Source organism: Schistocerca piceifrons, chromosome 1 (genome assembly GCF_021461385.2).
Source record: "Schistocerca piceifrons isolate TAMUIC-IGC-003096 chromosome 1, iqSchPice1.1, whole genome shotgun sequence".
NCBI lineage: Eukaryota > Metazoa > Arthropoda > Insecta > Orthoptera > Acrididae > Schistocerca > Schistocerca piceifrons.
In genome coordinates this window covers 127,353,478-127,368,112 of record NC_060138.1, presented here as the reverse complement: position 1 = coordinate 127,368,112, position 14,635 = coordinate 127,353,478, and the positions used below count along the sequence as shown (strand labels likewise).

The window sequence follows — 14,635 nt, the reverse complement described above, 5'->3', positions numbered from 1 at the left end:
TATCGCAGAATATGGGAGAGAGTGTCACAGAAATGATACAGGATATGGGCTGGAAATAGTTAAAAGAAAGGCGTTTTTCGTTGCGACAGAATCTTCTCACGAAATTCCAATCACCAACTTTCTCCTCTGAATGTGAAAATATTTTGTTGACACCGACCTACAACCTACATAGGGAGGAATGATCACCACGATAAAATAAGGGAAATAAGAGCTCATACGGAAAGATATAGGTGTTCCTTCTTTCTGCGCGCTATACGAGATTGGAATAATAGAGAATTGTGAAGGTGATTCAATGAACCCTCTGCCAGGCACTTAAATGTGATTTACAGAGTATCCATGTAGATGTAGACAGTTTGTTCATTTATAACTTTTAATAATAACTTTGCATGCTTTGTATTGGTGTATTGAATCCATGGAAAATGTAGTATTTTTTCCTTCATGTGGTTGTTTACCTGTATAATAAATAATAATGATGAATTGAAATGGTTTTGCCACAGATATAAAGTTTTGACTTTACGTATTGTGCCAACATTAGGCTGTATGTGCTCTGAAAGATCTGTGTTACCTGACATTGATATTATCCTATCATTATATACATTGAGTACAATGAATGCATTTAGAGAACAGAATTATTTATATTCATGATACAAATGATAAATGTGAAATCCAAGTGCAACCTGTAACTTATTTTTCCTGCAAATCATTGAAAAGATGCCAGATTTTTTTTGTCTGTGTTTCACGAATAAAGCAAGTACAACAGCAGCTAATGACCATGCACTGACAATTTCAAAAGATTTGCAATGTGATCCAGGACATTGGTAGTGTATTCTGATATTAGGAACTATACACAACTACTATTTCTCTCTTTACTGGCCTTACTTGATGAAAAAAGATTCTTTCCAATCATTTGCCATGAATTTTTAATGAGCTCAACCATAGATGCAGATGTTACTGATATCCAGGAATAGATTAATAATTAATCACAACACCAGACCATCGTATTAGAATCATCTGAACAATTTTAAGACTGAAACTTGATATGAAATAATCATCTGAAAGATTTCTGTGTGCTTTGCTTGCAAGTTGCTCGATGTATTTATAGAAAGCAAATAATTCTTGTTTGCAAGAGAAATTTTAAGGTGAAGATTTGAAAAACTGTTATAACCTTTAATCACTAATAATTTGCGTGGATACACAAAAGTAGGAACAATAGCGGGTTACATGCTATTAACTCCGTATCTGTCATTAGACTGCCGTGCCGTGACGTGACATGCGGCCAGCGCCGTTCATAGCCAGATGGCGCTCCCGTGCTCGGCCGGGCTGCGGAGCGCCTCTATCGCCGTGTTCGCGTACTGACATAGCGGCACTTTTAAATCTCGTGGCAATGTCACAACACTTTTCCCCCCTTGAAAAAAAAAAAAAAAAAAAAAAAAAAAAACACTCACTTCCTCGGAGACACGGACAGTGCGGAGACATCCATGGCCTCGGGAGGCCCCGAGAAGATCCCGTGGAGAAACACGGGAGTATGGTCGAAAATGGCCAGGACGGAAGCTTGCGAGTGGAACGCGCCTCCTGGACGAGATGATGGGGGAAAACTCCAGAGCAGCATCCATAGGTGTCGTCGACCTGGGGGTGTGCCCCAGCGAGATGGGTCCCAGAGAAGGCGGCGTCGCGACTGGGGCCGGTTCCGGCATACTCGGAAGCGGTAGCGATGTCGGCTGCAGCAACACGCCCGGAAGATCGGCAGTAGCGACAGGACTGGCTTCTCGGGCTGGTGGAGACGAAAGAAGGGGCGGTGGCACCGGCGTGGCAAAGAGCCTGGACCACCCCTGGAATCCATTTAGGGCGAGATCCATACCCTCGTGCCCACACGTCGGCACGCACCGGGTATTTTCTCGCGCTAGGGGACACAGTACAAGGCGTGACAGGGTGAAGTAGGTGCAGTAGAGTGCGCGGTTGGCAGCCATGCAGGAGTTCAGCAGGGCTGCAATCACCCAGAGGCGTGAAGCGATAAGAACTCAGAAATTGCAACAGAGCGTCACCTGTGGAAAAATCACTAAGGAATTTTTTCATCTGGCTTTTGAAAGTGCGGACAAGGCGCTCGACCTCCCCATTCGATTGCGGATGGAAGGGCGGTGCTGTAACATGATGAATGCCTTGTCCAGTACAAAAATCACGGAAGGTCTGCGAAGAGAACTGAGGGCCATTGTCCGTGACAATCGTGGATGGAAGACCTTCTAGCGCAAAGATTTTGGACAAAGCCAGCGTCGTCGCCGCAGTGGTGGGCGACGGACATCGAACAACAAAAGGAAACTTCGAGAAGGCGTCAATCAACAGTAGCCAATAAGTGCCGAGGAAGGGGCCGGCAAAGTCAGCGTGCACCAGTTCCCACAGCTGCGCCGGATCAGGCCACGGAGAGGGCATAGTACAAGGTGCAGCCAGTTGTTGAGCACACTGACCATACGCAGCGACCATGTGGGCGATGTCCGAATCAATACCGGGCCAATAAATGTGCCTGCAGGCCAGGGACTTAGACCGAGAAATCCCCCAATGGCCTTCATGCAATAGTTTGAGAACATCTTTGCGAAGAGAGGCTGGCACCACGACCCGTGGAGATGTGCCATCCGTGGCCAGAAGAACAACACCCTCACGAACAGACAGACGAAGGCGCAAGGCATGGTAGTTGCGAAGGGGATCCGATGCCCGGGCCTTGGTCCTGTCCAGCCAACCCCGTTGAACAAAACCAATCACCTGACGCAGGACCGGGTCCCGCGCAGTAGCCGACGCAACCTGCGAACCTGTAAGTGGAAAACTCTCCACCGCACGTCATTCTTCCTCATCAATGTGGAAACAGAGGAGTTCATCTCGATCGAAAACCGGGTCGGGGCCCATCGGCAAACGCGACAACGCGTCAGCGTTGGCGTGCTGGGCCGTGGGGCGATAGTGAATTTCATAGTGAAAACAAGTATAAGGCCCAACGTTGCAGGCGGTGAGCTGCCTTATCTGGAAGCGACGCCGAGGGGCTGAACAGAGAGACCAGCGGCTTGTGGTCGGTGATGAGGTCAAACTTAGAACCATACAAAAAAACGCTGAACTTTTTTAGAGCATAAATGATAGCGAGCGCCTCCTTTTCGATTTGAGAGTAACGCCGTTGGGCATCGTTGTGGGTCTTGGAAGCGTAGGTGATGGGTCGTTCCGACCCATCCTCATACCGATGGGCAAGAACAGCCCCTAGGCCATACTGTGACGCGTCAGTCGCCAGAACCAAGTGCTGACCCGGACGGAATGTGGCAAGACAGGGCGCCAACTGCAAATGAGCCTTCAGGTGGAAAAAAGCCTCCTCACACTTGTCGGACCAGCAGAAAGGAACGTTTTTGCGTAACAGCTGATGCAGAGGATGAGCCACCGCCGCCGCGGAGGGAATGAATTTGTGATAATAAGCAATCTTGCCTAGAAACGCCTGAAGTTCTTTGACCATGGATGGCCGGGGTAGAGCGGTAATGGCCGCAACGTGCTGTCGTAGAGGACGTATACCCTCACGGGACAAGTGGAAACCAAGATAAACAATGGAGGGTTGGAAGAACTGCGACTTGTCCAGATTGCACTTCAACCCAGCCGAATGCAGAACCCGAAACAGTGAATGCAAATTGCGAAGGTGCTCCTCAGCGGAGGCCTCCGTGACAACAATGTCATCTAGGTAGTTGATGCAGCCGGGAACGGAGGCCGTGAGCTGTTCCAAAAACCGCTGAAAAATGGCCGGCGCGCTAGCGACACCAAATGGTAACCGCTGGTACTGATACAACCCACAAGGAGTGTTGATGACGAGAAATTCCTTGGAAGACGCATCCAACGGCAACTGATGGTACGCCTCCGATAAGTCAAGTTTGGAAAAGAACTGCCCCCCAGCGAGCTTGGTAAATAACTCCTCAGGACGGGGAAGAGGATAAGTGTCAATGAGGCTCTGAGCATTGACAGTGGCTTTAAAATCACCGCACAATCGCAGACTCCTGTTTGGTTTAGAAACCACCACGATTGGCGATGCCCATTCGCTGGAGGTAACAGGAAGGAGAATCCCTGAAGCTGTTAACCTGTCTATCTCAGCCTTGACAGGTGCACGCAACGCCATCGGAATAGGGCGTGCCCGGAAAAACTTAGGGCGAGCTGTGGGTTTAAGAGTAATGTCGGCTTCAAAATCCTTGGCCCGACCCAGACCAGCAGAGAACACGGACGAGAATTCAGAACACAATCCATCCAGCTGTTGATACGGAATATCCTCAGATATGAGGTGCACATCATCATCAATGGAGAACCCGAACAACTGGAAAGCATCATAACCGAACAGGTTTTCCGTGCCCGCATGATCCACCACATAAAACGTGAGGGGCCTAACAACAGACTTGTAGGCAGTGGGAGCATCAAACTGGCCAACGATAGGAATTTTCTGCTTATTATAAGTTCGCAGACTTCGCGTAACTGGAGACAAGGGAGGGGAGCCCAACTCCAAATACGTGCGAGAATTAATGAGAGTTACTGCAGAGCCAGTGCCCACTTGCATGCGAATGTCTTTATCCAGAACACGAACAGTAACAAACAACTTATTTGTTTGAGAAAGCACACAGTTAACATCCATGTCCGATGCCTCGTCCTCGTGGACAGGAACTTTAGGGGACTGACACACAGAAGCAATGTGGCCTTTTTTCCTACATGAATTACACGTGGCTCAACGTTTTGGACACGTGGCCCTGTCATGCTGTACGAAACAACGTGGACAAGAAGGAAGTGCGGAACGAACCTGCTTCTGTGGTTGCCGCTTTCGCTGCGAGCGTGGTGGCCCAACGCGACATTGTTGACGCGAGTGAACTGCCGTCACATCGTCGTTCCCCTGTGAAACAGGCAAATTGTCCGCGTCGAAAGTGGTCTGTACAGCGCCCACATCACACCATGCGTCTATTCGCGCACCAGCAGCGTGAGACACTTCAAAAGATTGAGCGATGCTGAGAACTTCCGACAACGACTGGTTTGGCAGTTGTAAGGCACGTTGCCGAACTTCTTTATCAGGAGCAAGCCGTAGAATAGCGTCCCGAACCATTGAATCAGCATAAGACTCATGATGAGTGTCCGTGACAAACTGACATTTCCTACTCAGACCGTGTAGTTCTGCCGCCCAAGCCCGATAAGATTGATGGGGCTGTTTACGACACCGGTAGAACGCCACGCGGGCGGCAACGACGTGGGTGTTTTTTCAGTAATAGTTAGACAATAATTCACACATTTCTTGGAAGGACAGAGAGGCAGGTTCCCGCAGAGGGGCTAACTGAGATAGCAGCTGATAGATCCATGGGGAAATCCAAGATAGAAATAACGACTTACACATAGGAGCGTCGACAACGCCGAAAGCCAAGAAGTGTTGCCGTAAACGCTTCTCATAATCCTCCCAGTCTTCAGCGGCCTCGTCGTTAGGAGGGAACGGAGGCGGAGAAGAGGAAGACAGACAATGAGTTAGCGACGTCGACAACACCTGAATAGCAGCCGTCAGCTGTGTTTGTTGTGCCTGAATAGCAGCCGTCAGCTGTGTTTGTTGTTCAATGAGTGCTTGCATAAGCTGTTCCATGTCGGCCTCGACACGAACACACGATGCCACAACGCAGGAAAAAAATATCCCATCCTCGTCGCCAAAAGGTGTTATAACCTTTAATCACTAATAATTTGCGTGGATACACAAAAGTAGGAACAATAGCGGGTTACATGCTATTAACTCCGTATCTGTCATTAGACTGCCGTGCCGTGCCGTGACGTGACATGCGGCAGGCGCCGTTCATAGCCAGGTGGCGCTCCCGCGCTCGGCCGGGCTGCGGAGCGCCTCTATCGCCGTGTTCGCGTACTGACATAGCGGCACTTTTAAATCTCGTGGCAAAGTCACAACAAAAACTACTTGAAGCACAACGTGCACTGCTTTGAAGAAAGTGGAAAAAAACTCTTAGGAATACAAAAGATTAAAAAATCCTAACAAAGAAAATTTTTTTAGTGATAATTTGGAAGATCTGGAATTTAGATAGCTTGAATCATTGGTTTTGTTGGTACTTGTACTTAACAACAGTAATCTTCTAGGCTTCTTTTGTATGGTACTGAGTGATGACGAAACTGTTGTTTTATGTATGTGTCTAATAAACAATACATATTCAAAGTCAGTCATCCAGAAACTTTTTCAAGGAACTTAGATATGAAGAACAGAAATTATAATATGTTTCCATAGTTGAAATATTGAAATATGAAAAAAACTTAAGTGTTTTCCCCACCTTGGAATATCTCTGGAGGTGTGACAAGCTGAACTGATAGTGATTTGCCTCCCATATATAATGAATAAAATGAATCTAACAACACATCCTAGGAGTTGGAGACATATTCAGTCTTGTATCAGTTTATCTCCAATTTTGAAGAGAGATGAGATGCAATTTGTCTGACGGATGTAAGGAATGTTTTACTACGATAATTAAATGCCAAGTTACACCCTGGCTTGGAGTCCTCATTAAATTATAGGTACCCACCCTCTCCACTTCTCCCTCCCCCCTCCCCCACCGTTCCTGGGTAAGTCAGTTCAAAGGTCAGAGGAATGGAATGCCAATCTGCCCCTAATATGACCCTTTGTAGTAAAGCACTGTAGTGTTAAAATCAAACTTCAGCTAATTCCTTCTGCTGGTGCCTGGGATTCCCACAGTGAAAATATTTGATGGAGTAGTTCGTATTCATTCTTAATGGATGTGAATAGGCTGAAGGTCAATATTTACTCTTTCCGTGTTTTAACAGACAGTGTGCATTATTAGAGACAAGTGAGGAAGTGCCGAAGTTAAGATCACTTGAAATCTCTCTCTGCCTTTAACTTGTCTGTCCTATAGAATTAATGCGACATCATCTGGTCACAGAAGTCCTGAAAATTCCATGATTCAGAGCAGTTAGGATCTCAGTTTAAAGGCTGTCTGTTTTCAACTTGATTCAGAGAATTTGCATCTAAAATATAGAGCTTAAATATACTACCACTTAGGTATTCTGTAACATGACTTGCACACCTTTCTGTTTTCACACAGTTACACTAATATTGCATTCTTTATTCTTTCTTCATGTACCTATATCAATTATTGTTTCAGGATCTGCTGTTTTGCCCTGATTTTACTGTGGCCTCCAATAGAAAGTCGGGTCCGGTATGTAGTTGCTAGTAGTTTGTCATATTTTACAGGTAGTGTGAGCAGTTGATTTCTTGTGTCTTAATGTTTTGATCATTGCAGGACAAAGCTGAGGACTTACAGGCAATTGATAGTTGTGAATATATTTGGGAAGCAGGTGTAGGTTTTGCTCAGTCACCTCCACATCATCCTCATTTAGAAGCAAACAGGACTGAACTTTTGAAACTGCTTTTAACTTGCTTCAGTGAAACTATGTACCAGCCACCAGTTGGTAAGTATTGTGTATAAATGATAGCTGTGTACTGTGCGTAATGTTTGCAATTGTTTGTGTTGTAGTTAAAGGAAAAATTGTTGAGAGTTTACTATAAACAACACGCTATTCCATGGTATTCAGAAATATGCTTCATTTTTACATAAGCTCTCTGTAATTTGTTTTGTTGTGGAATAGTTGGTATTTCATGAATACATAACTCTTAAATTAAACATGAACAAATTCTAGTTTTAAAAGCATTTGAACAACTCAGTTGTGTTTATGGAAAACTTGTTTTTGATGAAACTAATTGTAATGGAAACCTTCATTGTGAATGTGGGTACTAATGGTGATTATAAAGAGAATATTGATAAACATGAAGGACCCGATAACTGGGCTGTATGTATGTGGAATATCTCTATGGTATTTTGTTCATATGAACATATTATTAGTGGCGGGTACAAATGTGTGGCATTGCCACAAGAACAACAAATGAACAAAAGGCAGTGTATACAGAATAATGCAAAAGCAGAAAGTCTGACAGCAGTTGCACTAAGTAAACCAGTTGGATAACTCGTGTTGCAATGCAAGAGTGCTAAAGCAATATGGGACAAATTACATATGTGATCTGAACAAACCAGCATAGAACATTTACGAGGGCAGTTCAATAACTAATGCAACACTTTTTTTTCTGAAACAGGGGTTGTTTTATTCAGCATTGAAATACACCAGGTTATTCCCCAATCTTTTAGCTACACAACACTATTTTTCAACGTAATCTCCATTCAATGCTACGGCCTTACGCCACCTTGAAATGAGGGCCTGTATGCCTGCACGGTACCATTCCACTGGTCGATGTCGGAGCCAACGTCGTACTGCATCAATAACTTCTTCATCATCCGCGTAGTGCCTCCCACGGATTGCGTCCTTCATTGGGCCAAACATATGGAAATCCGACGGTGCGAGATCGGGGCTGTAGGGTGCATGAGGAACAGTCCACTGAAGTTTTATGAGCTCCCCTCGGGTGTGAAGACTTGTGTGAGGTCTTGCGTTGTCATGAAGAAGGAGAAGTTCGTTCAGATTTTTGTGCCTACGAACACGCTGAAGACGTTTCTTCAATTTCTGAAGAGTAGTACAATACACTTCAGAGTTGATCGTTCGACCATGGGAAAGGACATCGAACAGAATAACCCCTTCAGTGTCCCAGAAGACTGTAACCATGACTTTACCGGCTGAGGGTATGGCTTTAAACTTTTTCTTGGTAGGGGAGTGGGTGTGGCGCCACTCCATTGATTGCCGTTTTGTTTCAGGTTCGAAGTGATGAACCCATGTTTCATCGCCTGTAACAATCTTTGACAAGAAATTGTCACCCTCAGCCACATGACGAGCAAGCAATTCCGCACAGATGGTTCTCCTTTGCTCTTTATGGTGTTCGGTTAGACAACGAGGGACCCAGCGGGAACAAACCTTTGAATATCCCAACTGGTGAACAATTGTGACAGCACTACCAACAGAGATGTCAAGTTGAGCACTGAGTTGTTTGATGGTGACCCGTCGATCATCTCGAACGAGTGTGTTCGCACACTCCGCCATTGCAGGAGTCACAGCTGTGCACGGCCGACCCGCATGCGGGAGATCAGACAGTCTTGCTTGACCTTGCAGCGATGATGACACACGCTTTGCCCAACGACTCACCGTGCTTTTATCCACTGCCAGATCACCGTAGACATTCTGCAAGTGCCTATGAATATCTGAGATGCCCTGGTTTTCCGCCAAAAGAAACTCGATCACTGCCCGTTGTTTGCAACGCACATCCGTTACAGACGCCATTTTAACAGCTCCGTACAGCGCTGCCACCTGTCGGAAGTCAATGAAACTATACGAGACGAAGCAGGAATGTTTGAAAATATTCCACAAGAAATTTCCAGTTTTTTCAACCAAAATTGGCCGAGAAAAAAAATGTGTTGCATTACTTATTGAACTGCCCTCGTAGATATGTTAACTGAAACAGAATATTTTGTCACACATGTTTGCCAAGCCGTAAAAGATATTTGTACGTCTAAATGCTGAATTAATTAAACATGCTGAGAAAATATTAAATGAATATTAAGTTGTCAAATCTGATCCAGGCTGGGAAATGAATATGATAATTTTAAAGGTCTTTGGGACATAAGATGATGCTTCTAACACATGAAAAAGGAAACAAAATAATAGTTAACACTTTGGGCCCTGAGCCATAGCGCATGAAGCTCTACCACAAGGCCTAGCTGTTTTTAGCATATTTTAATTTACAACGACTCTTAAATGGTTTTTGTTATAGTAATGACATTACCCTTATTGAAAAGCCTGAACTTTCTAGTTTGAAGCTATGTATAATACTTTGTTCTTTTAATTAAAATTTGCTTTCATGAAACTTTCAGTTATAGCATTGTTTTTGAAAAGAGGAAAAATTGGGCAAGGATATATGCACTTAATGCTCAGAAGGAAAACTACATTAAACAAGAATTTTAATAATTATTTATACTGCTTGTTTTATATACAGTAACCTCCTTTGGCTTTATTTTAAGATGCAATTTTAGTCTTTGTATGATAACTTTTGAAACACAGTAGTTTGCACAATGCCACTTTGCATTCACTACACTGGTAGCATGTGTATTTGTGCCACACTTTCCCAGTAAGCATTTTGCCTCTCAGAGAACACACTACACATTGTTTTTGCTTCTGTTTCTTGTCTGTTTCTGTCTCAATCTTTTCCAGAGAATGGTTTCCAGTTGATAATCTGGAGAGTCCCGATGTACCAGGTTGTGGTTCGAGATCTCTGCTGTGTGCAAGACCTGCACAGATAGTTGTCATAAACTGTGATGTTGTGAGGCATTTTCCAGTTACCTTGTTGTACAATATATTTGAATTTGTTATCACCATTAGTATTATGTGGAATGACAACTTTCTCCACCACTTCACAGTTAGATGCTCAAAAGCTGTGTATGATAGTCATTGGTCTGATAAGCCAACACTCAACTTGTTTTTATTATAGTCCACCACACAGGCTGGTTTCGACTTCTCTCTGCCTCTCTTATCAATATACGTCACAATCTCAGCAGTGTGCCTTGTTCTTATCATGTGCACATTTCTTTTGTCCCTCCAACAGAATGCCAAGATATTTCCTTTACACCTGAAAATTAGTTCACCTCGCTGAAGTTTCGGATCTTTTATAGCAGAAGGTAATCCGTGTCTAGATTTTCTTGTAGTTTCCTCAAGAGCAGTTTTTGCAGCTTCCAGTTCTGAAGCAAGGACTGGACTGGTGTAGAATCTGTCTGTAAACAAAGTGTAACATTTTCCTGACAGCTTCCCAAGCAATGTCTTTACGAGTGTCACTGTGTCAGACCTCTCACCTGCATAAACAGAAAAATTCCAGACATAACCTGTCTCTGACTCTGACAACATGTACAGTTTTATACCACATTTATTTGGCTTCTGTGGCATGTACTGCTTGAAATACACACGGCCATGAAATTTGCACATGCCTTCATCAATTTTAAATTTTTCAGAGGGTGTATATGCTCACTGGAAATTAGCAGACACCATATCCAGGAGAGGTCTCACCTTGTGCAGTGGGTCATAGCTAGCTTCTCCTTTTTTCTTGGCAACTGAATTGTCACTGATGTGAAAGTTTCTTGAAATAGAAAGAAACCTGTTACAGCTCAGGATGTTTGGATAGAAATTACATGACACAACAGGATTCTTGGACCAGTGCTCTCGTATACATGGTCTCACACTTACACACATATGGACTACAATTGCCAGAAACTTTCTTATTTCTATGAGAGTAACTCCTTTCCACTTTGATAGCGAGTAGGTAGGGGAGAGGGAATTTGTGCTTTGTAATTTCCTTATGCTTTGTTGTGCATAGAGATTAGTTTGCTGCTTTATATGATTCACCGTACTTTCTGTAAGTAAACACAAAAAGAAGCCTAGAGGTGTGCTGTTCTGGTCCAAACTGGTAAGGTTGCACTTTTCCAGAGTGTCCTGAGAATGGATAGATATTTGGCACATGATCAGTAGTCGTCCAGCCTTCCTGAGAATCGGTATGGCACGAAGTTCTCGGTCTCGCATTTACCCTTGGTCGCCCACGCACTTCAGGTGTGGTATCAGCAGGAACAATGGCAATACATGCTTCTGAACTTGGACACTCACTCTACTCATCTGAATCTACCATAAAAGTAGTATTTGCAAATAAAATCACTTACTACAATAGTTACGTATTGAAAGCTCTTTCAATTGAAATGTGAATAAAAATATTGCATATTTTATCTGCATTCCTTACCTGAAGACTCAGAATTTTCTTGAATACAGTCTACATCATCATCAGAATCAAGCATATCATTATTCTCCGAAAAATCAACATCACTTTCTTCAAACTCACGAGATAACTCATGAGCGATTTCATCATCTGTCAAACCACACTTCGCCATGACGATGCAACTGAGTGCACACACAGCAGAATATTCCTGCTTGCAGAGCCTCAAAAAGGGAGTGGTTCTCCCTTGTCCCGCATGCCCGCACTATCTAGCGTCAAATACTTCAACTGTAGCCTCTGCCGTCTCTCGCAGCCCATTAGGAGCCCTACGAACCCGCAAAGGAAGGAAGGGGAAGATCGAGCACACGTGCCCGTAAAATTACGGGCATCAGATTTTCGGGCTGGTCAGGTGCGCCCGCATTTTTACGGGCATCAGCTCCTAACTGTTAAGTGAAGATGTCAAAAGACTAAACAAAGTAAAAATTTGCTCTTAATAAGTATGAAAAACTTGTCACCACTAATGTGAGTCAGAAGATTAAGTCAAGGTGAGAGGAGACACACTATTTGATGTATGTCACATCAGGCCTAGTTGACTGTGTTATAATTTTACTTCTGGAGGAGGTCAAGAGAGTGCTGTAGTTTACATAAGCTCTTGCCATGTCCATGTGAATGACAATATTTATGTTTAAACTGTCGCAGACTACAGGAATTAACCGAGCGAGGTGGCGCAGTGGTTAGCACACTGGACTCGCATTTGGGAGGACGACAGTTCAATCCCACGTCCGGCCATCCTGATTTAGGTTTTCCGTGACTTCCCTAAATCACTCCAGGCAAATGCCAGGATGTTTCCTTTGATAGGGCACGGCCGACTTCCTTCCCCGTCCTTCCGTAATCCGATGATACAGATGACCTCGCTGTTTGGTCTCTTTCCCCCAAACAATCCAATCCAATCCAATCCACTACTGGAATTGTTTATTGCTTTGATTAGTGTTGGGTGACAGTCACAATCACAGCACATTCAACTACAAATTTTGGTGCATGTTTGCTGCTATAATAGTCATCTATCAAAGAGTGAGGCAAACAGTGCTGTGCTCTGATGTAGACAGAAACTTCACTGATGCATATAAATGATATTCTGACAGTGGTGATATTAAGCTTAGCACTCCAAATAAAGAATACTTTGTTTTGTACTTTGAATCTCTTCTTCCTGAAGTGATTTATTTTGGGAAAGCAATGCACTGGCTCTGATTTCACTTATTTTGTTATGATGATCATTCCCCTCCATGTAGATGGGTGCAAACAAAATATTTTCACACTTCAAGGAGAAAGTTGGTGACTGAAATTTCATGAGAAGATCCTGCTGCAATGAAAAATGCCTTCATTTTAATGATTGCCAGCTCGATTCACATATCACATCCGTGGCACTCTCCTCCCTATTTTGTGATAGTACGAAATGTGATGCCCTCTGTTGAACTTCTTTGAAGTCCTCCATCAATTCTGTATGCTGTGGATCCCACACCACACAGCAGTACTCCAGAAGAGGATGTACAAGCATAGTGTCAGCAGTCTCTTTAGTACTTGAAATATTTAACTAAAAGGTAAAAATATTTAATTATATTTCAGCTTATTTATGTGACTATGAACAGTATGCAGGACTCACAAATGCAATCTATGCTGTGCCTCCCTAATTACTGAAGAATTTATGATAATATGCAGTAGTACTCATTCTCAATTTGTCCATCAGAAATGACTAATGACGATCCTGAAACACTGTCGTATACTGGAAAAATGAGCACTCTGCATCACAAGATGAGGATCTGGAAAATTTATAGCTGGACTAGTTACTCACTTTCACATTGACAGCCCCTTCTTTGTGGCCATCTAACACATTTAAAATTTTGCACACGATTTGAAACCCACTAATATTTTCAAATACACATCTGAATTCATTTTGTGACATTTGTGCTTGAGATCCATTAAATCTGTTTTCTTCCAATGTCGTGAACATACTGAAATGCTTCTGACAGAAGGATCCCTCTATTTTCAAGTTTGCCATTTGTGCTACTAAGGAAATTCAAGTTAGCTCATAGATATATGCCAAGTAATTTTTTAACACAGCTTCACTTAACATTTCCTGAAGGATTTCAACTGAAATCATCTTTCTCCAGTACTGAGGCAGAACTGTCAATTTTTTTTGCATAGTACTGGATTGCAGCAAGCAAAATTCCCCACAGTATTATCACCTGGATATGTGGCAGTGGTACATTTCGATTTTTGGTCCTGAATTCTATAGCAACCAGGACCTGACAAGACCAGGAATGAGTTGAGAACCAGCAGAAACTGGCTGAGGGCATCAACCACGATTTGCTGAGAGTAAACAGGTGGACACAACGATTAAAATCGCCAAAATATGCAGCACCAACAAAGCACATCTTCTGCCTGTTGCAGCTAACAATGCAAGGTGGGTGTATCTCTGCAGCAGTGTTTGTAGTGATGACACCAGCACCTTCAGATGTAGCAGCATTGTTTATCAGGTGTCACTGGGCTCCATATCTCCCGTCCGGACAAATCTTCTGTCCGTAGGGCTTTCAAACTCACTGGGCCAGGATATCGGATCCCTCTCCCATGAAATGGGCGTGAGTGGATGGAAGCATCCTGGACAAAACTTTGGAAGGTGAACTGGCAGCCTGGTTGGTGTCCCGACATTGAAGCTCACTGACTGGAAGAGGCAATGCGGTGGGGTGTGGCAGTGGAGGTGACAGTAGCTGAGATGGGTGAGATTATGACAAGATCACTACCTCCATGCCCTCAGCCACAGGAAACACCAGAGGTGCCATGGAGAGCAAGTTGTACTCATGTGGGTGCAGGATCAGCAAAGTTTGGCATTCCATGTCCAATTGAGTAACCGAC

At 43.8% G+C, this 14,635-nt stretch overlaps 1 protein-coding gene across 1 annotated transcript in view; it reads left to right on the top strand.

The window, feature by feature from the left end:
- LOC124784723 (protein HID1) overlaps positions 1-14,635 on the top strand; it is a gene marked incomplete in the record, with an annotated part of 114,032 nt that overhangs the window by 14,093 nt on the left and 85,304 nt on the right. Inside the window, 2 exon segments of the mRNA XM_047254123.1 lie at positions 7,143-7,196; positions 7,281-7,449. Of these exon segments, the coding sequence (XP_047110079.1) occupies positions 7,143-7,196; positions 7,281-7,449 (223 nt within the window).